The sequence below is a fragment of the Panonychus citri genome, unplaced genomic scaffold (assembly GCF_014898815.1).
Source record: "Panonychus citri isolate SS breed McGregor unplaced genomic scaffold, ASM1489881v1 Contig00072, whole genome shotgun sequence".
Classification (NCBI taxonomy): domain Eukaryota; kingdom Metazoa; phylum Arthropoda; class Arachnida; order Trombidiformes; family Tetranychidae; genus Panonychus; species Panonychus citri.
In genome coordinates, this window is record NW_026515477.1 from 287,236 (window position 1) to 311,919 (window position 24,684).

The 24,684-nt window shown below is 36.7% G+C and overlaps 2 protein-coding genes and 1 non-coding gene across 3 annotated transcripts; 2 read left to right on the forward strand and 1 right to left on the reverse strand.

The window, feature by feature from the left end:
* Positions 1-2,238: 2,238 nt before the first annotated feature.
* On the forward strand, positions 2,239-10,935 carry LOC128386567 (uncharacterized). The gene is given in 7 exon segments (XM_053345614.1): positions 2,239-2,384; positions 2,651-2,698; positions 2,788-2,933; positions 3,039-3,876; positions 3,879-7,526; positions 7,529-10,125; positions 10,206-10,935. Coding segments are annotated over 7 exon segments (7,755 nt in total). The 5' UTR covers positions 2,239-2,332; the 3' UTR covers positions 10,632-10,935.
* Positions 10,936-11,058: 123 nt separating this feature from the next.
* On the reverse strand, positions 11,059-11,142 carry Trnal-uaa (transfer RNA leucine (anticodon UAA)). The gene has a single exon. It is a non-coding gene; the product is annotated as a tRNA-Leu (tRNA).
* Positions 11,143-21,057: 9,915 nt separating this feature from the next.
* Positions 21,058-24,517, forward strand: LOC128386595 (CDC42 small effector protein 2-like). Its single transcript, XM_053345656.1, has 6 exons — positions 21,058-21,264; positions 21,386-21,515; positions 21,703-21,833; positions 21,920-22,186; positions 22,367-22,459; positions 22,891-24,517. The coding sequence occupies exons 4-6, from the start codon at positions 22,130-22,132 to the stop codon at positions 22,960-22,962; spliced, it is 222 nt and encodes a 73-aa protein (XP_053201631.1). The 5' UTR covers positions 21,058-21,264; positions 21,386-21,515; positions 21,703-21,833; positions 21,920-22,129; the 3' UTR covers positions 22,963-24,517.
* The last annotated feature ends 167 nt before the right edge of the window (positions 24,518-24,684 follow it).

Consider the following 24,684-nt stretch of genomic DNA (forward strand, 5'->3'; position numbering starts at 1 on the left):
TCATTTAATCAGATAATTAATAACTACTTCAATTGATTGTGTGTGTACATTGATCATCAAAATATAGAGATGATGATTAACTCTTAATCAAATCTAATTGCTAATTCTGACAATTGCTGACAAAGAAAAAACCACTTTAACCTTTTTTTCTTAATCAACAGAACATTTAATTTAATTGAACTTAATTTAATTGTCAAGATCAACTGACATCAGCATGATCATGATCATGATCATGACAATTTACTAAACACAATCAACTCAAGGTTCTAATATATTGAATAGTAATCACAATCAACTAGATTTTCTTAACAATTTGACAGTTAAATTATGTTTCCATTATAAATCAATGTAAACAATTAACTTTTAAAGATAAAAAAAAATCTACAATCAATTGAAAAGATTATCAAACCCAATCAATAACAATTAACAAGAGAATTTAAATTTTTCGATCAACAATTTACTTTTCAACGATCTAATTTTAACATTGTTACATTAATTAACCAATTTACTAAATTAAAAGTTGGATCAAAGTTCGGTTACAATTAACTTTCTATTTTTTATTCATTTCATTTCATCATAATCAAAGAATCACAATCAACTCTAATCAATGATGAACTCGAGAAAAAGCAAAACCAATTGATTAGTAAATTAACATCATCGATTTACTAATCATTGGAACAAGAAAAGATAATGATTAAGTTAATCATAAATGAAAAGATACTTGAATTACATTCTTAATGATGTTGATTAACTCTTAATGATAATGAAAATGTGATCAATTTGGTTTGTCAAAAAAAGTCACAATTAGATCAATCGAAACAATTTAATTGTCATAAACAATTAGCAAACTATTGGATTGATTAATAAACTTTTTCCAAAGCAAATTTACTAATCAAGAGAAATTGCTCTTAATTAATAATTTAAAACTTATCTTTATCACTTTTTTAGTCCAAACAATCAACTAATTGTTTGATTAGAAGGTTGTTGTTATTTTGATTGTTTTAATTATATTTATAAGGAAGTAAATTAGTTGATTGATTATTTGTTAATAAACACAAGTGATTCAAATTGTTACTGTTAAAATCTAATTGTCACCATAATCAATATCCCGATCATCTTACTTATAATCTGATATTTAATCTGTTAATTATGGTCGAAGACCTTTTAACAATCAAGTTAATCAATCCTGTTACAATTAATCAACAACATGTAATCACTTAAATTAATATGATATGATAACAATTAAATAATAATAATTGGACATTTCTTATTTTCTCAAGCAATTTAATTTGATGAAAATAAAAGTAAATCAATGATTATGATCAACAAGTAAATGATGGAGTGAAAATTTTTCCAACAATTAAAATGTACATCGCAATTTAATCAAAGTTAATTGTAGAGAGAGAGGACAAATTAATCAAATTAAATTGACAATAAAATAGAATCACCGATAAAATGAATGAATATCTTAATTATCTTTAAGAAAATTAATCAAAAGAAGGTAAATTGTGACATAACAATTTGAAGCACTTTAATTAAGAGAACAGGGTAACTAACTAATCACAATTAACTCGATAACATGGTGACATGAAATCGACAAAAAGTGAAACAAATCAATCAATTTACATAATTTAACTCTAATTGTTAAATGAAAGTAAGATAATGATCATCATCATGATGGTTAATCATGGAAATTGATCAAATTAAGTTGATGATGGGACAGAAACATCAATCAAAGAGCAATCGGATAAATCACCACAATTTCAACCACAATTGAATTTAATTGGAAATCAATGGTAATCGAAATTGAATGAGAAGAAAAATCATCGAGATTAGATCAACCTGTATAAGAACAACTTAAAGTCAAGAGATAATCTGATAATCTATTTTCTTCTGTCAATTTTTCTCTTCTCTTTCTTTTTACCAAGAAGATAAAGTTCATCATTACATAGAGAGTTGTATGAGTTTGCTTTTCTTTTGGAAGATAAGGAAGAGAGAGAGAGAAGAAAAGAAAGACCTAAGAAGATAGAGAGAAATTTAAGAAGAAGAAGATGATCGAAAGAAAGAAGAAGAGATTGGATGAAAAGGTAATAAGAGAAAGAGAGAAAAAAGATGATGAGCTTGAAGAAAATAAAGAAGAAGAAGAAAAGAAATGAAATCTTTCTGCAAATTCAGATAATCATAATTAGCACTAATCATCTAATTGTGGGAGTAGATTAATTAAAGAAAAAGAATCAAATTCTCTCCCCTCCCTAATCCATCATCGATTTCATATAAAAGGAGTTGAATCAAAGCTTCGGGAGATCATAAGTCTGCAGCCTCTTCCCCAGGAATGGATCTCAGACTAATTCTCGTTTTGTGCGCTCTCGCCGCCACCCGAGTCGGTAAGTTAATTAACGATTAACTTTAACAGTGAATTTGACTTAATTGTTACGAGTTAAGAGTTAGTCCATCGAAAAGTTTACTTTTCTTTTCAACTTCTCTGTGCGTTAATTGTTAACATCAACAATCAACTTATTTCTTTCGTTGATCAATCGATTAGTGGATTTTCTTGTTCTCTTTTTTTTTTCGTTAACTTTTAATTCTGTGTTTATCTCGTTAATCTAAATTTTAATTCTTCAATGTGTTTCTTTTTTATTCTGACCAACAGCTTCACAATCGGACATCCACAATGGACAATGTGCCAAACAATGTAAATGTATGTATTTACAGTTAAGGAACCATTGTGATGATTAAGTTTCTCTTTAATTTTTCTAATTGATTTGTATTGTTTTCTCTTGTTTTTAGCCTCCGAATTGAACGAATACCCCAATGGCCTTACTCATGTATACAAATACTCAACACGGACTCTGGTAAACTCATGGAACACTGAAATTGATGTTAAAGGTGATGTTCTCCTTACCCGATTATCTACCTGTGATTACTCATTGGAGGTAAGTGACAGTCTCTCTCTCACTCACTTGAGGTTTTCTTTCTCCGCCATTGGAATATTGTTCTCATATCTCTCTCTCTCTCTCTATTTATCCCCTTGTGTTCAGCTTCGTAACGTTGCCATCAATGGTCTTCCAGAGTCAAGATCATGGGAACAACAATTGGCAGCCCGAAGTTTAAGATTCTCCTGGATCGATGGTGAAATCACTGATGTTTGCCACCACCCAGAGGAAGAAGAATGGGTTATCAATGTTAAGAAGGCCATCATCTCCTCTCTCCAAGTTGTTGGAACCAGTGGTTATGTTTCAAAGGTTGAACGGGACATTCTTGGTGATTGTCAAACAATTTACCAACAAGGAGATGTAACCAATGACCGAATTGTTATGTTCAAGTCAAAGGATATTTCTTCATGTGAATACCACACCGATGATAAACTCGCTTCCGCCATTGAGACTATTTTGACTCCAGGTAAACCTGAATACCAATGTAAACAAACCTGGTCATCTCAATACGTCCTCAAGTCCGTTAAATGTGGTCATGTTGCTTCCGCTCAAACCAATGTCATCGCTAATCTTACCATGGATTATGTCAAGACTGAATCAAGATCTTTGGCTGCTCCTCTTGAATCATTCCGACGAAGTCAACTTCATGCTTCTCGAGTTGAATTACCAAAGAAAACCATCACCGAAGTAACCAACTCATTGACTCACCTTTGCCAATCCGTTGACAACCAAATCAAGTCACAATCTCCATCAGCTTTCCGAGAGTTTGCTCAATCATTGGAAACTTTGAAATACGATGAATTGAAAAAGGTCTGGAACTCATTGATTTCTGGTCAAATCCACGAGTCTTGCTCAAACGATCGAGTCAAGATCATGTTCGTCGATGCTATCCTTCAAAGCCGAACTGGTTCAGGTCTTAAGCTTTTGGTTAAAGATTTGTACAAGGTCAATACGTTTCAGAAATGAAATTGAAGTCCGCCATCTACTCACTTATCTACCGACCATCACCTTGTGCCGAAACCATGGATGCCATCACTGAGCTTCTTCGAGGTGAACGATCATTTGTTCAAACTCTTTTCGGAATGACCGCTGCTATCCAACGATACTACGAACTTACCCATGATCGAGTTGTTGCCTCCGTTGCTCTTGACATGGTTATCGCTCGACTCCACAAGGCCAATGAAGACCAAAAGGTTGTCATTGTCCGAGCTTTGTCTAACGTTCGATTCGATGCCGAGAAAATCATCAAGGCTTTCGAGAAGTACTTCGACTCTGCCAAACCTGAACTCAAAGTTGCCATCATTGAGACTCTTAACTTAGTCGACTCATGTCACGAATCAGTTTACGGTAAAATCCGACAAATGGTTCTTGAAACCAGCCAACCAAATGAAGTCCGAACCCGAGCTCTTAAGGTTTACCTTCGATGCGCTGATGATGAAGCCGTTTCACAACTTAAACGACACATTGAATCACGATCAGAGGATGAACATTTCATCTCATACGCTGACTCTTACCTCCGAAATGCTTTGACCACCATGAACCCAGACAAACAAGTCGTCAAGGTGATTGCCAATCTTGGTCAATCATCATGGAAAGAACCTAAATTGACCATGGCCCGAAACATTGAATTCTCAAAGATGACACCAGAAGGTAAATTTGGTCTCAACTACGAAATCGACTCAATCGTTGAAAATGGTCAAGAAGCTCCAGTTTGGATGGTTCTTAACTCATCAATCCCAATCCGACGAGTCAACGCTCTTAACTTCGAGATTGGTGTTCGACAAGAAGGTTTAGACAAATTCGCCACCAAATTGTTCAACAAACTTTCACAAATCAAGGCCCAAAACTGGGAAAAGATCATCAAGGAAGCCAAAGACCGAAAAGACTACCAACCAATCGTCAAAGAATTGACCCAAATCATCGAAGAGATCCAACAATTGGCCGCAAAGACCGCTAAAGTCTCTGCCTACATCAAGATCAACGGTGTCACCCTCTTCTACATGAATGCTGCTGAAAGCTCATTCGACCGACGAGAATCTCTCCAACGATTGATCATTGAAAACACCGAAGCCCGAAAAGCCATTGAAGCTTCACTTGGATGGATGCTCATTGACTACAAGGTCAACTCTCCATTGGCTTCAGGTCTCACCCTCCGATACAAACACGAAGGTTCAATCATCCCTGGTCTCAAAGCTTCATTGAAAGCCCAATCTACCTCAAACGACCACGTTTTCGGTTTCTACCCCAACTTCGCCGTTGAATTCGTTTACGGTCGAGAATTGGTTCTCCAAAAACCCGTCGCCAGCAAACTCGTTAAATTGAACTTGAACTCTGATGTTGTTCTTGATGGTCTTCACTCTCTCATCCGATCTGGTGAAGGAAAAGCCCACAAGTTCGTTCTCAACACCAAAGATGAAATGGATCTTCTTCGATTGGAAGTCTCAAAGGTCACTCGAGACGCCAATGGAGTCGAAATGAAGGAATCAGCTTACCCAAGCCTCCGACAAAAATGGTGCTCAACTGAATACACTGAAAAGATCTTCGGATTTGTTTTCTGTTTCGATGGTCAAGAAGAAGTTAACGCTCTTCGAATGAAGGAAGATGCTCGAATCATCCGACGATTATACGCCAAGAAAACCGACAAGAGTCTCAAGACTTACGAATTGATTGTTAAGATGGACGAAGGTGTTCGAGGTTTCATCCTTGACACTCCAAACACCAAAGTTAACCGAAAGGTTGAAGTTATGGTTGGACGATCAGGAAACTTCAATGTTAAGAAAAACTTTGCTGGTAAATTCTGGGTCTCAGTTAACTTACCTGTTAAATCAGTCGATGTTAATGTTTCAGCTGCTTTCCCCACTGGTCAAGAATGGATCGTCACTCTTGATTCCCGAGTTGACCGACAACTTCACTCTGCTCGAATCACCTTGGCTCCAAAATCAAACCGACAACACATTCTTAACTTGATGGTTAACTCACCTGCTCTCCGAGAAAAGGTTGACTACGATCTTACCTTCACCAGCCCAATGGAAGCTGAAAATGAAATGATGGCTCAAATTCACTCAAACCGATCAGGTAACAAGCGAAACCGACTTGCCCTCGTCAAGGTTATCCGAAACCAACAAGATAAAAACAAAATGGTCAAGATTGAACTTGAATTGAACAACGAGCGATCTGAAAAGATCATCTCACTTTTGGTCGATGGTTCAATCAAGGGAACTTACCCAACCATCAATGCCATCCAATACAACGGTAAAGTTGAATACCGACGACGACAAGGAAAGATGGAAACCGTTCAACTTAACGGTAACCACAAGGTTGACACCACCGGAGAAGCCAAGGCTTTCACCAACAACTGGGAACTTAAGACCACCCAATGGCCACGAGTTAACGGTAAAACCACTCACAAGATGTTCTTGAAGATGGGCGAACATTTGGAAAACGAGGTTGAAGCTCGATGGGGCCGAGACTACGAACAAGAATCAACCCTTAACCGAGTCATCTTCCGACAAGTTTCATCCGTCAAAACTGGTGCCAAGAATGTTGAAATGAAAACCAATGTTATCATTGAGAACCGAGCTCGACAATTTAACCACAAGGTTGAAAGCAAGATCACTTACGTTCCAAAATCAATGGAAATGTTCAAATACGAAATTGTTCACACCGACTTGAACCGACCTGAAAACAATCACGCTTTGGTTATCGACCACAAGTTGATCGCTCAACAAGAAGGTAGCTTGTACGTTAATGTTTCATCAATTGGATCACGAAGTGTCAAGACCACTTACTCACTCAACAAAATGGCTCCTAAATTGAACGCTATCTACAAGAAACAATCAGCCGACAAGACCATCCGAGGTTACCAAGTTTCTGCTTCTCTTAACCGAGAATCAGCTAAGAAATCAGCTGACTTGGAAATCACCAACTTCCCTGAAAACAAACAAATTCTTAAGACTGAATTCGACTTGACCAAACAACGATCAAAGGCTATCGGTTCCCTTAAAGTAACTTTACGAGAATCACCAATTGTCAACGCTGAATACGAACGAAGCGCCGACCAAATCTCTGGTAAAATGACTGTTCCTCGAACTGGATCACTTGAAGCCAACCTTGACCGACGAATGAAATCAATCCGATTCATCACCAAGAACTCAAATGACTGGACTCATGAATTTGTTGCCTCCGCTGGTGAAGTTAAGGAATTGAAATCTAAGACCCTTACTGGTGTTTCATCTGTACCAAACTTTGAAATTCACTACAACCCAATCAAAAAATCAATGAAATTGTCACTTCGATCAATGAAGACCGATTTCCACTCTGAACTTAAAGACTACACTAGTGAACCAGTTTTACTAGTTGAATTCAAGTGCGCTGAACACGCTGACAAACATTTGACTCAATTCAAATGGTTGAGGGAATCATTCATGTTCACCTCTGAACACGAATCAAAGGGAATTAAGGTTTACAACACTGAGATCCTTACAGAAGGAAAACCAAACGAGAAAATCATCAAGTTTAACTTTAAGAATGGTAAATTCGAGACTCGAGTCCAAAATGTCTACAACTACGATCAACGAACCCTCAAGACTGACTTTTGTCAACCGCTGACAACTTCGAAACCAAGATCAACTCTCGAGTTTCTCTCCCCGCTCAACGAGGTCGATTCTCTCAAATGGCCAAATCTGAGCCATCAAAGGTCGACATGAAGGTTAACATCAAGATGAACGGACGAGAAACCTCAATGATCTTCAACAACGAACAATTGACCAAATTACATCTTCAACACCGAACCCGAAACAGTGTTCCATTTGTTGTTGACAGTAAATTCGAATCAGAAAAATGGACCATCATTGGTAACGCCGGTGAACTCAAATACAACTTGATCATTGTCCCACAATCAGCTGTCAAGTCAATTGATTTGGGTCTTGAAGGTTACGGTAAACAAGCCAAGCTCAACTTAGCTTTGAACAAGGAATCATCCCAATGGGTCGCTGTCGCTGAATCAAAACTTACCATCAACGGTGAGAAGAAATTCGACGAGAAAATTGAAGGTAAATTCGCCAAAAATTTGATCGCTGGTCCACACTCAGTCTCAATCAGAAACTTCGAACAAGAAATGAACGTTGTCTACAAACTCGATGATAACAAACTTGAACTTACCTTGGTCGCCACTGAGGAAGGTCAAAAGCTCATCAATGCCAAATTCAACGGTGACAAATTCACCCGAGGAAAAGTTTGCAGCGTTTCAGGTAAACTCGAACTTTCATCTGAAAAATACCAATCACTCCGACAAACCGTCTACGAACTCAAATACAACCGAGATGGACGAAAAGTTGACGCTCAAGTTGAAAAGAAAGGTACCAACCCAATGACCATGAAGCTTTCAGCTGATATCGCTCGAGAATCAGCTAAAGTTAACGCTGAAATCAATGGACGAACCGCTTCAGGTAAACAACGAAAACTTGTTGTCGACTACAACCGACTTAACAAGATCGATTTCTCCGTCAAACTTTACGACATGTCTAAGGTTGACTCTGAACTCGGAGTTTCCATTCCTTTGGTTAAAATCGCTGAATTCATCGGTAACGAAGCTTCACTTTACCTTAAGTCAAAATCTTTCGACTCAGAGATCGCTCTCTCACTCAAGGCTCCAACCAAGACTTCAGTCACCGGTTTAGCCAACATCAAGGTCCAAGGACAACAAATGCTCCAATACAACTTGGCCATTAACGATGGTTCATCAATCCAATTCTTTGGTGCTGAGAAACTCAACAACCAATTGACCAACCCAATCGCCGTTTCCAATGAAATCATCTTCAAAGGTAAACAAATCTTCACCCACCACGTCTTGGTCTCAGATAACCTCATCTCTCTCAAGACTGAATCACCAAACCATTTCAAGATCAACCAAGCTTTCATCATGAAAGAAAAGCTTCCTGAACTTTTGGGTAAATACTGTTTCGGAAACTCTTGCTCAAAGATGACCTCAAAATGGACTCTTGGACAAAAAGGTTTAATCGAAATGAACATTGAAGGACCAAAAGGTGCCGAACAAAAGTACGACATTTACTTCAAATGGAACGGAGAAGAAGGTAAAGAATATGGTTCAGTTCTTTTCGTTAACAACCAACGAAAATACGGTCACGAATGGTCTCGATTAGTCAAGAACCAATACAACACCGTTTACGAAAGCAAAATTACTCTTCCAAAACGAGTTATGACCATCACCACCACCAAAGATGTCAAGACCTCATCTGATGAGAAATTCATTGGTTCATACACCATCATGATCACCCCAAAGGAAAACGCTGAGACTCTTAAGATCACCTTGGAACGATCCGTTAAACGATCAGCCAACAACTTGAAATACGATCATCACATTACCTTTGAACACAAAGCTCTTACCCGACCAATTAAAATGATCACCTCAATGAACCTCGTTAAATCTGATGCCCAACGATACAACCTTTTGGGTGTTAAATCCGCTGACATGAAAATGACCCTTAACTATGACGGTGAAAACAGTCACGATCTTAACTCTGCCCTTTTCTGGGAAATTGTTGAAGACAAATTGACCTACAACTGGAGAGTTTGGCAAAAAGAGGAAAAAATTGACTTTGGATGCAAAGGTGAACAACTCACAACCGGAAGCATCAAAGCTAAATTATTCCACTCACTTAAGGACTACTCATGCCACTGGGTTGACCGAAATGGAGAACGAAAGGAAATCAAGCGAGAGCAAAAAATCTCAATGGGATCAGAGATTCTTGGTGGTCTTCCACGAATTACCTTCCACGATAACCTCAAACACCCACTTGGTTCATACTTCTACAACGGTACCTTCCACCTTTTCGAGGCCATTAAAGACGCAACCATTGACTTCCACACCCAAGACGGACAACGATACCACCTCCAAGCTAAATTCGATACCACCAAGCAAGAAAAGTGTTTAGAAATGTCTCTTTTCGAGAAAAATAACGAAGAAGAAAAGTACGGTCTTCGAAGTTGTTTCAACCCAAAAGCTCGAGCAGGTAAATCAGTTTTCCTCTTCGAAATGATCACTTTCGGTAAAAAGGTTAACATGGCTGACGGTGAACGAAAAGCCACTTTCACAATCAACCGAATGAAGGACTTTGCCAGCGACTATCTCATCTCACTCATCTGGGACACCAACACCATGGCTCAGGCCACTGTAAGTATCAAAATCGAAAGACAATTTAGAAAATGAAAGTTAATCTAACTCTCTCTCTCTCTCTCTTAATCTTAATTTAGTACCAAGCCATTGATGCCGTTGAACAAATGTCAAACAAACGAACTGCCATGATCAACGAACGAGACGCTGAATTGAAGGCCAAGATGGACTACATTCGATCATCTCTTGGAGAACACATCAACAAAGCCAAGCGAGAATTTGACAACCAAGTCGACGATTTAAGCAACGAAATGAGACCTGAAGTAGAAATGTTGGTTCGAGCCATCAACAAACTCGCCAAAGCCACACGACCCAAACGAGCCATCTCATTGATCCGAAGTGATGAACATTCAAAGGCCGACCTCACCTCACCCATGTCTTACGAATGGAAAGAATATGACATCGACAATGGTCGACTTGAATTAATTCTTCGAAATGTTGAAGCTCAAAAGGTTCCTCAATTTGTTTACAAAGTTATTTTTCGAAATTATTTGACTCAAGTTTAGGACAATTTACATAGATAATTCTAATTAACAATCTAACTCAACCAAACTAGAAACAAATTAATTTGCTCCAAGTTAATTGCGTTTTATTTTTTCTCTTAAAAATCTTTTATCCTTTCACCTTTCACCAACCACCCACTTTCCCAATCTCTCTCTCTCTCTCTCTCTTCCCTTTTAATTTTTAATTGTAATTCCAATTGTTTTGTTAAATTGTAACAATATGATTGAAAAAAAAACACTCAACACATAACGATGTCTAAATTTTATGGTTGTTACCCTGTTCAATAAATTATAACATTTCAAATTACCAGCATTTGCCTCCAATTTTGTGATATCATAAAAGTTGAAATATTAATAGAAGGGCAAAAAAAAAGAAAGTAACAATTATCGAGAAGATAAAAATTACCAATGAAAAGAATACAAAAAATTATGTCAGAAGTGGGGTTCGAACCCACGCCCTCAATTGAGGACCAGATCTTAAGTCTGGCGCCTTAGACCACTCGGCCATCCTGACGGAATAAATAATTCTAGGATATGTAAATATAAAAATGTAATCACAATTTATATTAATCATTATTTTCTAATTGTTAGACAACAATTAAATTTTAATTGTTGTTTGTGTATTTATAGACATTTAACTTATTCTGTGTGTAGGTGGAGAGTGAGGAGTGTTCACCTTTTTTCTCTAGCATATTTTATATCAAATACTTTGTAATTTAATGATTGTAATGTAGTTGTGTCATTGGAGATCCCGGAAGTTTATAGTTAATTGAATTTCAAGTAATCATAATTTAATTGTTGTTGTTTTTAAACCAGATATTTAAACAGTCGTAAGGATTAATTGAATTTGTAATTTCTTTCATTTGTTTAAATTAAAACTTGGTGTCATCACAATTAAGGATAAGGAAGTTAAACTTTTTGTTTGTTTTCAATTCAATAAACAACATTGAGTTTGGGATAATTGTTTCAATCGGTTTTAATTGTTGTACTATATTTGTCCTTGATAGAGTAACCAGATTTTGATTAGTTAATTGTGATTAGCAAATTAATTTTTAAAATAATTGATTTTTGATCGTTCAATTGTCTCTAGTTTGTTCCTGATTATCCTTGAATGGGAACAAAGGTTTTAACAATTGATTAAAGTAGTAATTAAATTAAACAGCAAGAAGGTTAATGAACAACAATCAAAATTTAATCAAACAATTTAAATTACCATTGAAATTAATTGTTAGCTGATTGTAACTCCCAAGCCTCACCTTACAACGGTCAAACTAATACAAACAATGGTCAAGATTTAATTTCAATGGAAACTAATTGCTCCTTTCAGGGATAATTGTGTCACTTTTTTTTCCCAATCAGATAAATAATTAAATCATCATAATGATGAAATGAAGATAATTATGATGATGATGTTAATAATTTACCAGAAATAACTGATTTCCAGTCCACACCCTAAATCGATCAGTCAAATTCAATATTCTGACAATTTAGTTTGGTGATTGTTGTTTGGTCAGTTGTGGTTCCTCAGTTGGTCAACTCATTGTTGATTTTTTTTCCCTCTCTATTTAATTGTAATCATCTGATAATCTCCACCATAAGCAATCAATTCAATTGTTTCTAATGATAAACGTTTCATGTTTGATTAAAATTATATCCACTCCTTAGCGATCAATTATCAACAATTAGATCAATAATCCTATTCACTTAATTGATCATTCAAGTTGATTGCCAATGGTAATTATCAGACTTATTATCATTACTTTCATTTGAATGTCAATTAAAAATCATCAACAATCAAATCAGTTTTAATTCAGTTTTGTTTCTATCACTATTATTAATTATAATTTCACTTGTATTCATTGATAAAGTATAAAAAATAAATAAATATCCATTCAATTGATTGTTAAATTAATCACTTGGGTAATAAATCAAACCTTACAATCAAATTGCCAATACACTTTTGTTAATCTAATCCAATGAATGATTGTTAATTCATTTCCACTTCATTCAAACAACAACAACAACAATCAACTATTGACCATTAGTTTAATAATCTTAGTTAACTAATTGCTCCCCAACAATGGACAAGGTCAACGATCATAATAACCAAAAAACTTTAATCATTTAGCTGATTACGAAATGATCCAAACCAACAATCAACTGTTTTAAATTATAAGTGACCTCTAAATGGAAGACAACAATTAACTACCTGATTGTTACTCTAAACTTTCCATCAACAATTAACAATATTTCACCATAATCATAATCAAACTGTTCCGTTATATTAAATACTAAGGCCAAGGTAAGTTAATTACTATCACCGAGAACGTAAACTAATTGTGAATTAACTTTCGTAACAATTAGTAACAATTAACTCGTCATTCTAAACACCATAGAAAACTTATCATCAAGTTTAACCTTCGAAGGTCAATTCCAAGTCGATTTGAGAAAAGTTCTAAAAATTTTTTTTTTCGACAATTCGATTGTGAACATTTTCAATTATCTTTTAATTGTATCTAATCATTTGTTCATTGACATTTAATTTGATTATCAAAATTTGGAGAAGAAAAAGAAAATTCTAATTAACTAGAAAATGTCAATAATCTTTCCTTACTTAGAAAACCCAAAGAAACTCCTTCTTTCTCTTTCTTTTCCTCTGTCTACTTTTTTCCTTTAAATTCTCTTTCATTTTCTCTTTCTTTTTACTCTGTCGCATTTTCTTTCTCAATCTCACTTCTCTCATCGATGGAACAACAACAAAAACATCTAAACAATAATAAATTTTTAGATAAGGTTTTTAATCTAGTTCTCTGCGATTAAATCTCAATTGAATTTGTGATTAAATTTCAACTGAATTTGTGATTAAATTTCAATTAAACTTGTGATTAAAATTAATTAAATTTGTTCCCTCAATTGATCATCCGGGTCTTCAAGTTCACGAGAATACAAGTGAAATCTACCTGAAGCCAACTAAATATTAGTGATCCTCCAGATCTAATTGTGAACATCAATCAAAATCACCTGCCCTTTCTCTATAACAAATCACCTCCAAAATAAGAAAGTGGAAACTAATTGGAAATAGAACTGTCAGCGAACATCATCACCGACAAAATGCCACCCAAACCAAAGGTAAGAACAAGACAGAAAGATGAAACAACCACAAATGTATTCTAATCAAATGTATTCTAATCGAATGTATTCTAATCAAATGTATCTACAAAACCTTACAGACTCCAATACTATTCCGTCGTGGAAAGTAAACGAAAAATTCAGCGAGGAAGAATATAAAACAGCAGTCGAAAGAATCAGACAGATCTTCGGCAATGACAACAACAACTCGAAAGAGACATTAGGAAATTGCGTGCCTAGACTCAGACACGCTGAGCAAAGACATAGAAACGGTACGACTAATGACATTGGACCCGATTGACACGATGGGTAACATCATTAAAAAACACAAGCTGACACCACTGAGAGGCGCGATCAGTAAATTAGAAAACGCTCTTAAGAAACGGGATAGAGCAGCTAACGCCGAAACTGCGGTCGCCGTGGAAGAGGAATCTGAATCCTCAGCATCCTCATCGGACGAAGAAGCACTTAATGAAATACAACCTCAGAAAAAGAAACTAAGAACATCATTGAACATCATGAAAAAGATAAACCCGAAACACCAACGAACTGGTGGAAATGGGATGAAATGCAAAGATTCTTCAGATTGGTAGTAGAAGGACCAGCAGAAAAACGAACCGTCCACAAAATCACTGAAATGATTTCCCGCCTCGACAGAATATACAAATTCAGAGTAATTGCCTGGAAAAAACTATCCATCATAATCACATACACAGAGCAAGACAGATCGGAATTACAACAAACACTGAAAGACGAGAGTCTAACCTTCTCGACACCCGAATGGCAAAACCCGAAAATAAAACTACTATTTATAAAACCACCAGAGAACGAATCTTGGAACACGTACATGACTCGCATAATGAGACTAAACGGGTTCAGAGACCCGAAACAATTCAAATTAAGAAGCTACTTCGACATGGACAGAGGTGAAAAATTCGGCGTGGTAATGGAGGTCAGCCCGGCAATCCGATCAGCGATCGAACAATCACTGAAAGGAAGGATGTCGGTAGGCTACACCTTCGTCACAGTACGAGACTCTTTCGATGTTATAAATTGCCGATTATGCCAAAAATTCGGGCACACCAAAAACAAATGTGTAAACCAAATGAGGTGCACACTCTGCTCAGAAAGGCATACAAAAGCCAACTGCAAAAATACGGAACGAAGATGCGCTTCGTGCGAGAAACCAAACCACTCAGCGTACTCGCAACAATGCATATTATACAAGAGCGAACTGCAAATGGCCATTTCGCAGATCGACTACCACTACGATTTCTTAATGATGTAGAAAAGCTGACTCCGAACTGAGGTCGCCGTGAGAAAAAGAAAATTAATAAATAAGTAAACACTCTCAAGAAGATTAAACTAATCCATAGCCTGAGAAGAAGAAAATAAAGAAAAACGAATAATCCCAAACTAAGACTGACAACAATAAAACTTGAAACTAACATTATCCTGTAAACAAACTAACAATCAGAACTCATTGAAACCAATTAACCTTCACTTGTAAAACCGAAAACTGAGAATTAAATAAAATAAAGAATTAAAACCAATCAAAACTGATTAAGTCTCACAGCCTTAATAAAATAAACATAAACAAGAACAGGTTAAGCCAGGCCAGAGGCCGAAAACAGAATTAAAACTACCGGAGGGTCAAAACAAATAATCACAAACAACGAAAGAATCACGACAACCAAGAAACATTTAAACACAAGTGAAGATGGACTTGACACCAGAACAACTAGTTAAAAAGTTAATAAATGACAAGTTAGTAAACACCAAATTCACCGAGTGGTATGAAAATACAAAAAATCTCCAAGAAACGCTAACAGACCTGATCGAACTAGATACCGAAGAGTTCGAAAGAAAATGGAAAGTGGATAAACAAGTGGCCACGGGTTTAAATGTGGTAACATCTCTACTGACACAACAAGACAGTGATTGGAAGCCCCAACAGCCCAGAAGAAACTGCTCCAGATCATCGAGCGACAACCATTAGAGGAAGAATTCGACCCCTATGTGGACGACTGCTTGGACGAAGAGATTGTGATCTACCACAGCAAAAACAAGAAATGGACACCACCAGACTTGATCAAGACCAGGATTAAAAAGACACTAGAGGGGAAGAGGAAAAAAGTACATGTGCTAAAACGACCACTCACGACAGACATAATAAGTGACTTCTTCGACTGGACCCCAGACGAAGTACACATGGCAATCCTGGGCTGGTATGTGCTATCAGGCACAACACCAACAATAACAAGAGACATTCAATCAGAAATAAGAGATTCGTTGAGCGAATTCGAATCTTTGTCGAGATTAAACATATGAATGAAACGACGATCAATGTCTTTATTAAGAAAGAAGAAGACTACGGAAAACTTAAGAAGAAGACACCGACAATTAAAATCGGAAATACTGAGATACATTTAATAGGTCGAGCCAAATACGGGCTATGCGAAGAGTGCTCGACACTTTATCAAGGGTGGCACCCGAAGCACTAGAAAGCGACAGCAGTTAGGCCGTAGCACTTCTCACCTCCGATAAATGTATGTCGCCAGATTGATAAAAAACTAAACACCCAGGGGTGTAACACTGTAACAAATCATCCAGAGATGGATAGATAACACCATTATTTATTTCGAAATAAAGATCACCCTCACACCTCAAATTAACAACCGTATGCCATCCTATTTTTTATCACCTCCGGGATGAGAAAACGATCACCAAGATCGATCACCTCTCCGGAAACAGGGATAGACGCTGGTAAAAGCAATTCGATTGTAAACTCTCTGAGAACCACCAACGTCGAGGGTAAAAGACTCTTCCATCTCGAACATGATATCCTCATCGTCGAACAAAACGGGGTCAATGTAAAAAACCAACAAGTCAGGCATTTGCTTGATAACCAAATCTCTCAGCGAACGGCAGGGACTTCCACAAACACCCCCATGAACGCGTTTCGGGCAAGTAAGAGAAATACCACCAGACCAAGAGACAGTGTGAAACAGCCTCGCTAAGAAGGAAAGGTACACCGGCCTCACAATAACCACGACCTAACCGAAAACAGGGAAATTATGAACAAAAGCAGCACCAGGGCCTCGACAATGTCGACAATCGAAAACACCGCTCACAACAACCATGAACAAATCGTGATAAAATCGATGGTCTTGAACCAACTTCTTACAGAGATCGGTATAAACAAGATCCTCCGCCCACCAGGAGTGGAATAATGATCAGAGATAAACTGGGAAAATGCCGCAGCAACCGGTGAGATGATCATCAAGATTGATATCGTTGGTGGGCTTCACCTTAGGCGGAAGAACTACCTTTCGGCCAGGCCAGAGCTTGTTACTCAATCCAGGGGGAAGATTACGAATGGAAAAATCGATGACAGCGGAAGCTTTCCGAACCTCTCGATGATACTCATACAAGCAGCAGGTCCACAAGAAACGAGTCTCACCTTGAGAAAGTATCACCTCCTTCTTAGTGGGACAAATGATCTTCCCATTGTTGATCTCACCAGTAACGGAGAGAAAACACTGAAAAGCACCCTGACGAATGAAGAAGAATGAAATAAAGGCACCAGAGCAGAATTCAAAAAACAATGACCCCTCCAGTTAGGCATAGGAACAACGCGAAGAGGCTGAAAAGTAAGAAAAATTAGGTTAGAAACGCTGACTCCGAACTGAGGTCGCGGGGAAAATTACCATAACAAGAACAAGGTGGTCATCGACGATAGAAGTAAGCAAACGATGACAGGCCATATCGTACGAACGATTGAAACCATCATCAGCACCAAACCCACAAATCCACCCACCACGGTACTTCAAATCAACGCGACAGAGATAGATTAGCACACCATCACGATCATGATGACAATAAGAATAACGTATCTCATGAACTCCAGAGCTCGGCATGGTAAGAATCTCTCGCTGCAGGGCCTGCTTGGAACCACGATGAAAAGGCTTACCAATCAAAGCAGCACAAAGGTTAATCCGGGTCTTAAGAGCAATCTCCACCTTAATAAAATAATCCGGGATACGATCCCGAGGAAGACTAACAGCCATGAATACTCTAGAGAGGAAAAGAAAACAAAACGTGAATTAGAAATGGAAGTGAAAATTAACCACATCAACTCGAACAAAAACTACAAATCAACACGTAACGCTATTATCAACACAATAAAAAGTGAAAAAACAATAACATCGATTAGTGAACCGAACAACCGAGCGACCACGAGATGGTTAAACAACCTCAACATCTTCGGTAAAAGACGCCAGGCAATGATAATATCACCGGACCTCACAGCGAAACCGATATTCAACAAAAGTGACTCTGTGTGTGTGGTGAAAGTGCTTGAAATTGATACAATCATCACAGCGGTATACATAAACCCTGCCGACACGGAACAAATGAAGTAAACAACACGATGGTAATGGGAATGATACGTCAAATATGTGAAGACTTCAAAGGGAAAAACCTGATATTCATGGGAGATTGGAATACAGTCTCACCAGCCTGGCAGAAAGACTACTCGACAGGCCACGCGAGTGGAAGACGAAGAATAGTGTTAGAGAAATGGCTTAACGACTACAACTTGAGACCAATAACAAACAACTTTCATACGACATTCAAGAAATCAAGGAACGTATTGGACATGATATTCACCACAACAACAATCGAGACCATAAATCCGAGGCTGATAGACGAAAAGCACTCGGACCACTACAAGATAACGACAACAGCCAGAATGAAAAGATCAAACAAAAAAGAAACCACATCAAAAGGAAACTAATGGGATCGTGGAAACTGAAGTTGAAAGAAATGAAAACGAAAAGCGATAAGAAATCGACTCTAATACAAAACTGCAAGAAAATAATCAACTTCCCGGACGTTCATGGCAAATGGATCTACACGAGATGTAAGAGAAACAAATTCAAAAGACTAACCACTGAAAGAAGGAAATTAGAAAGAAAAAGAAACAGAGATACGAGAGAAGATCGCCGATTAAAAGAAATAAGGGAAGAAATAAAACGGAAGATGAAATCATATTCGATAAACCGAACGCTGAACAACACCAAAGACTCGAAAGTAGTTTGGAAAACTCTGAATAAACATCTGCTACTAGGCAAACCGAAGATAAATTGGGATGAGCCGGTGACCAAGAAAAGCAAGAGAAATGGCTCGAAAACTTCACCAGCGATAGACCAAGTTACAAAGACGAACCAATCGGGGTGAAAGGCGTACTGAGAGACGAAGAGGAAAATCATAGGGATGAGATTCAAGACATCGAGCCTAACGGCCGACACCTTCTCAATAAGCAACTGGAATCAGTTTTTTAAAAGAAACAAACAAGAAATAGTGGAACTGATTGAGAAAATATTCTCGATATCGCACGTACCAAACGTGGTCACAACACTGGGCTGCGGGTTTGTAACCAAAGCAGACGGACTAAACCTACGAATGGTCCGCTCGCCAAACTACTTATATAAGATAATCGACAAGATACTCGCCGAACGACTACTGGAAATAGCGGACGATTACCTGATGAAGAAACCCAATTTGGATTCTGTAAGGAAAGAGGAGAGAGGACTACTTTTACCAAATATGGAAACACAGAGAGTTAGAAACCTCGACAATCATAAAACTAGATGTTAGTAAAGCTTTTGACTGTGTAAGCCTAGCCCCGATCTGGGATCGGCTGAGTGGTGATCGGTAACTCAACACTGAGCCTAATCCAATCAGCGTATTCGAACAGATGGCTCACGTACTACGATGACGGCAAGAATTATACATGAAAGACACATCGAGCGCAGCACAAGGCACCTCGACATCACCAATCTTATTCGTATTTGCTCTAGACAATGCGATCAGAAGACTGAGAGCAAAGAACATCTTCATAATATCCTTTGCCGACGACATGGTGATACTATCGGAACCAAGTAAAGTGAGCGAAACCATGAAAGAGGTAGAGGTGGAACTGGCAAAGATAAACCTACAGCTCAACAAAGAGAAGACAGAGATCTACCCACCGAGGAAAAAGCAATGGCTGGAGCTAATAGGCTTCGACCTACCAAGAGGCAAAGTATCAGCGACAGAAATACGAACGAGAATGCAGAGAACATTCGAGGAGGAAGTTCACCCAAGATTGTCAAAGGACTGGCCAGAAATCAGAAAACTCAAACCTCAAATCAAGAAACTACTCTCGAATTCGATTCTAATGCCGGCGATGTACAAGAACGTACTTTGGGCCGCGAGGGACGAGAATCGAATGATCGAAATCATTCAAAACATGGGAACGATAATGAATCGATTCTTGGGGAAGAACCCGAGAAACAATCGCTGGCTACACCTAATAGAGGGTTACTACAACATCGTGGAAACGGCGATAAGTTACAACTACCGATGGGAATGGCGAAACAGAGGAGAAAACGAAGAGGGCATCAAATGGGCGGAAGACGAGTATGTACCACTAAAAGAAATAACATGGAGACGAAGAGAATTGAACGGAAGAAAAATCAGATACATGACTTACAACAAGGGGATACTGGTGATGATCGAAACGGATGGGAACCAGGAGTATGTGCGAGTGGAGATCGAAGGAAAGAGGAACAGATTCAGTATGACGATATCGGGCCTGGAATGGATCGTAGAGAACTTCGGGAACGAAAGAACGACGATAGAGTTAGACGAGATATCAACCAAGTATCTATATGGAGAATCAAATTTTGCGAACGGGATAAGGCGCGCACTCAAATCACCGGGAGAATGGACGTTTATACCATACGAGAGACCGTGGCAATGGAGGGAAATCGGCTCGTTGGACTCACCTCTTCTCAACCCAAGGAACAACAACCTGGAACAAGAAAACCTGATAAATAAGAAAACAAAAGAAATAATGAGAAAACTTTACAATAAAGGAAAACTCAATTCAACATGTTTAATTACCAACTTGGAGACCAACTCACAAAAGGAAAAAAAGAACTAATGAAGAAAATGACGAGCTACAAGATACAAATGGACTGCTGCGGAAAATCTAAACAACCATTAATACATTTCCTGGACGAATGCGAATGGATGAAACAACAAATACCAAACCCCAGAGATAATCAAGAAACCGATCAAAGATTGGAACAGAGAAGAACTAAGCAAAATGGCGAAAGCATATGACATAATCAGAAAAAGCCAAAAGAATTATGTAAAAGAAATTATGTAAACCGCGGTCGAGATCATGTGACCGCTAGAGGGCAACACCCGAGGTTGCCCAGTCATATGACGACCGTAAAGGTCTAAACAAATAAAATCTCACTTCATTTCTTTATTTATTTTTTAATTCTTTTTTTCATTTTCATCAATCAACATTTAATTTTCTTTCTCCATCATAATTAATTCTTCTTTCAGATTAACCACCAAAGACTTTATTGTGATAAACAATTTGTGATTCTTTTCAACAGATCAACAGACTAATTAACTAATAGTGATCGCGTTTCAATCACCATATTCAGTGAGTGTCTACAAATCAGCGAATCATTTTGCTAATTTTAATTCATCTTATTTTCTCTTACATTTTCTACTTAATCCTTAATCCTAAATCTCTCTCTCTCTCTCCTTTATCTCCATGCAAGGTCTTCCATCTCTCTCATTGATGGATTAATCTTCCAATAAACACTCGGAATCACCAGAACTCTAGTCTGTTCACTGTTTCAATTTCACTACCTGTTAATTGACTCTCATATTTGCTAAATCAGTGAAAAGGTACGTGTTTATTTGGTGAGAATTTGCTTGATTACCAGTGAACCATATCATGATTTGATCTTATTTAAGTCTATTTTTCATTCTCTCTCTAATCTTTTTCTAATTTTTTTTATCCATCTTTCTCTCTCTCTCTCTCCTCTTTTGTTTATCTTTTTAATCATTCCCTTTCCCCTTTCTTTCAAATTAGGCTGCAATCAACGGTTCATTGAATTTCGTTCAAAATTTTCAATCGATTAATCAAAGAAACAGTAAATTAAACAATAGTGCCAAGATCAGAAAATTATTTACTTTTCTGTGCCTTCATATTACTCTTATAAGGTAATGTCTCAATTTATCTCTTGGCATATCAGTGTTATTACAATTAATTGTTCTTCCCCTTTTCTCTCTCTATCTCATTCTTTCAGAGGTGTTTTTTTTCCAACAACAATTTAATTGGTCTCCATTTAATCACCTGACTTGATTCTGTGAAATTATGTGTTTCAATTCATCGGCTACTACCAACACTTAAAATCTTTACATCATATAGGAGATTCCAACCAGTACATCTTTATGGTCTGTGTGTAGTTTTTGGTTATAAACTTTGATTTTTTTTTTTGGACAAAAGACAAAACAATATGAGTGACATGATTGTTCAGTGTTTCACTTGCTGTGTAACTCAACAAACACGATCGGTGGGTGATTAATACATCGACAAATTGGTTCAATATTTTCAGAATTTTTTCTTCATCACCAAACTAATCTGATTTTTATCTCTTTCCTTTTCCTTCTTATTTTTCTCTCCTTATTTTTCTCTCTCTTTCTCTTTTTCTCGTTTTCTATCCTTTGCTCATTTATATCATCATTTATCCTAGAAGAGGCGTAGAAGAATTGATAGATCCATGATTGGAAGCCCTACGAATTTCAAACACACCGCTCATGTTGGATTTGGAGAAATGTCATCTCATGTTAGTTCATTAGCTTCTTGAATTGATTCTCAACCCTCAATGCTCATCAACAATAATCTCCCTGATACTTACCTTAAATTGGAAATAATGAAAATGACTCACATCTGAATGCCCAACATTCAAATAATTTAGCTGATCACACAAGGAATTGATTCTTGATTATTCATTCAATTTACTTACTACCCTCATGTTGATATGATTATATCATCATCATATTATGTGTAGCACTTTAATTTACTCAGTATTTTTTCATTTATTCAATTTCCTGGTACTCTACCCTAGTCTTGTCACATTTTCATTATTTTTGGACATTATTCCGGTTCTCAAGTGATTATGTTGATGAGCATCAGTTGTACATTTTCAATCTATCGGGGCTATTTTATCTTCTATTATTATTAATATTTTTCTTTCTCTCTTATTTTCTATTCTAGATTGATGATCTCCAAAATCAACTGGCATCTAAAGGAGGCTACGAATATGCAATGCCTGTTAGTGTAAAATAGCAATTATCATCCATCTATCAATATTTAACTACGTTTTTAACCGATTCAAAATCATCTAAAATAATTTCTCCCTGCTACATGAAAAGAAAATTAACTCATTCTCTTAGGAATAAAAAGCCAACACAATTAAACCAAATTCTCTTCGATTCTTGGTCAACACCTAATCCACCGTTCATTTGGGCCCTCAGAATCTTTATCCTAATAATAGAATCAATTCAATCACCAACACCAACAATCAGATTTATAAGAAGACAACAAACAAACGGACAACCACATATACCATAAATTTCATCTCATTGAAGGATTTCCAGTGATGCCAAAAAAACCTTGGAGTAACTTTAAAACTTTGGTCTCTCTCTCTCGTTTGTCGAGCTGCAAAATCGGATCATTTATTGGGCCTAAAAAGTTTTTCGCCATTCTCACAACCTTTTCTAAAGCGTTAAAGTAACAATCCTCACCATTTATGACCTTTTTTATCGTTGGTTTTATCGTAATGATGATGTCAATTCTTACATTGAAAGAAACCAATTAATATGCATACGTATGAATAAGCATAATATCTCATGAAAATGTGCCTCTTTTGGTCCAAATCTCTTCCAATTTTCAGTTGGTTTTCATTTTCTTCTTTTTTTCTATTGATTACCTGAATATATCCTACCTGTGGCTGCTGCTGCTCATCATCTCAATCACATTATCATCTCCGTTGAACTTACTTGATAAAGAAACAAAGAAACATCATCTTCCTATTCACCACAATACAAAAAAGTTGATGAGTCCATTGAGCTCTAGTCTTCAACACGGGTGCTTAGTGGATCTAAAGTGACTCAAAGATGTAGATACAATTAACAAAGAGATATAACAACAAGAAAGAAAGATGAAACTGTGAAAACATCAAAACTCAAGCCATATGATAAAATTAATTGTGTGTTAAAAAAGGAAACCCAAAAATCAACTTGATCATCTATTATGAAATTAGTCAACATATTGTTTTCCCATTATCATCATCATCATAATCATCACCCATCAACAACAATTTAACCTTGTTCACTACTTACAACAATCAAAGGAGTTTCCATGTTACAATAATATTATAAAAAGGGAATCTACTACAATATATTATATATATATAAATGTTATCAATTGCAGTTTAAATTATCAACATTAATTTACTTGAAAAAGGATACCTGATATTGAAGCAACGAAACCGAAATTAAATCCAATTACTACACACAAGAGACAATTAGTTACCTAAACGTGATAAAAGATTTGTTGATATTGGAACTAATATTTTACCTTTGGATTCTTCTCAATTTCTCTTTCATTCACTTTCTCCTATCATCATTATCATCTTCATCCTCTCATCAAAAGCCATCATCTTATATTATTATTATAAATAGTTATATTACAACACACTAATTAATTAAATTTGATTCTCTCGATGACATTCATGGAAAAACGAAAACCCTAACTTACTTGTACTAAAAACAAACTGTTATTATTATATTGTGGATTTGATTGATTAACTAAATTGCTCCACTGATTTAGAGACAGAAAATTGTATTTACCAACTTTAATTTCAAAGGAATCAACAATTTACCCTCAAACAACAACTGAAACAAAGCAATCAAGTTACAATTAACTTTTAAATTTAGATTGTGTTTGATTATTTGAAATCAATCACATTTGCTTAGAGTATCAACAAAACAACAAAAACTTAATTAC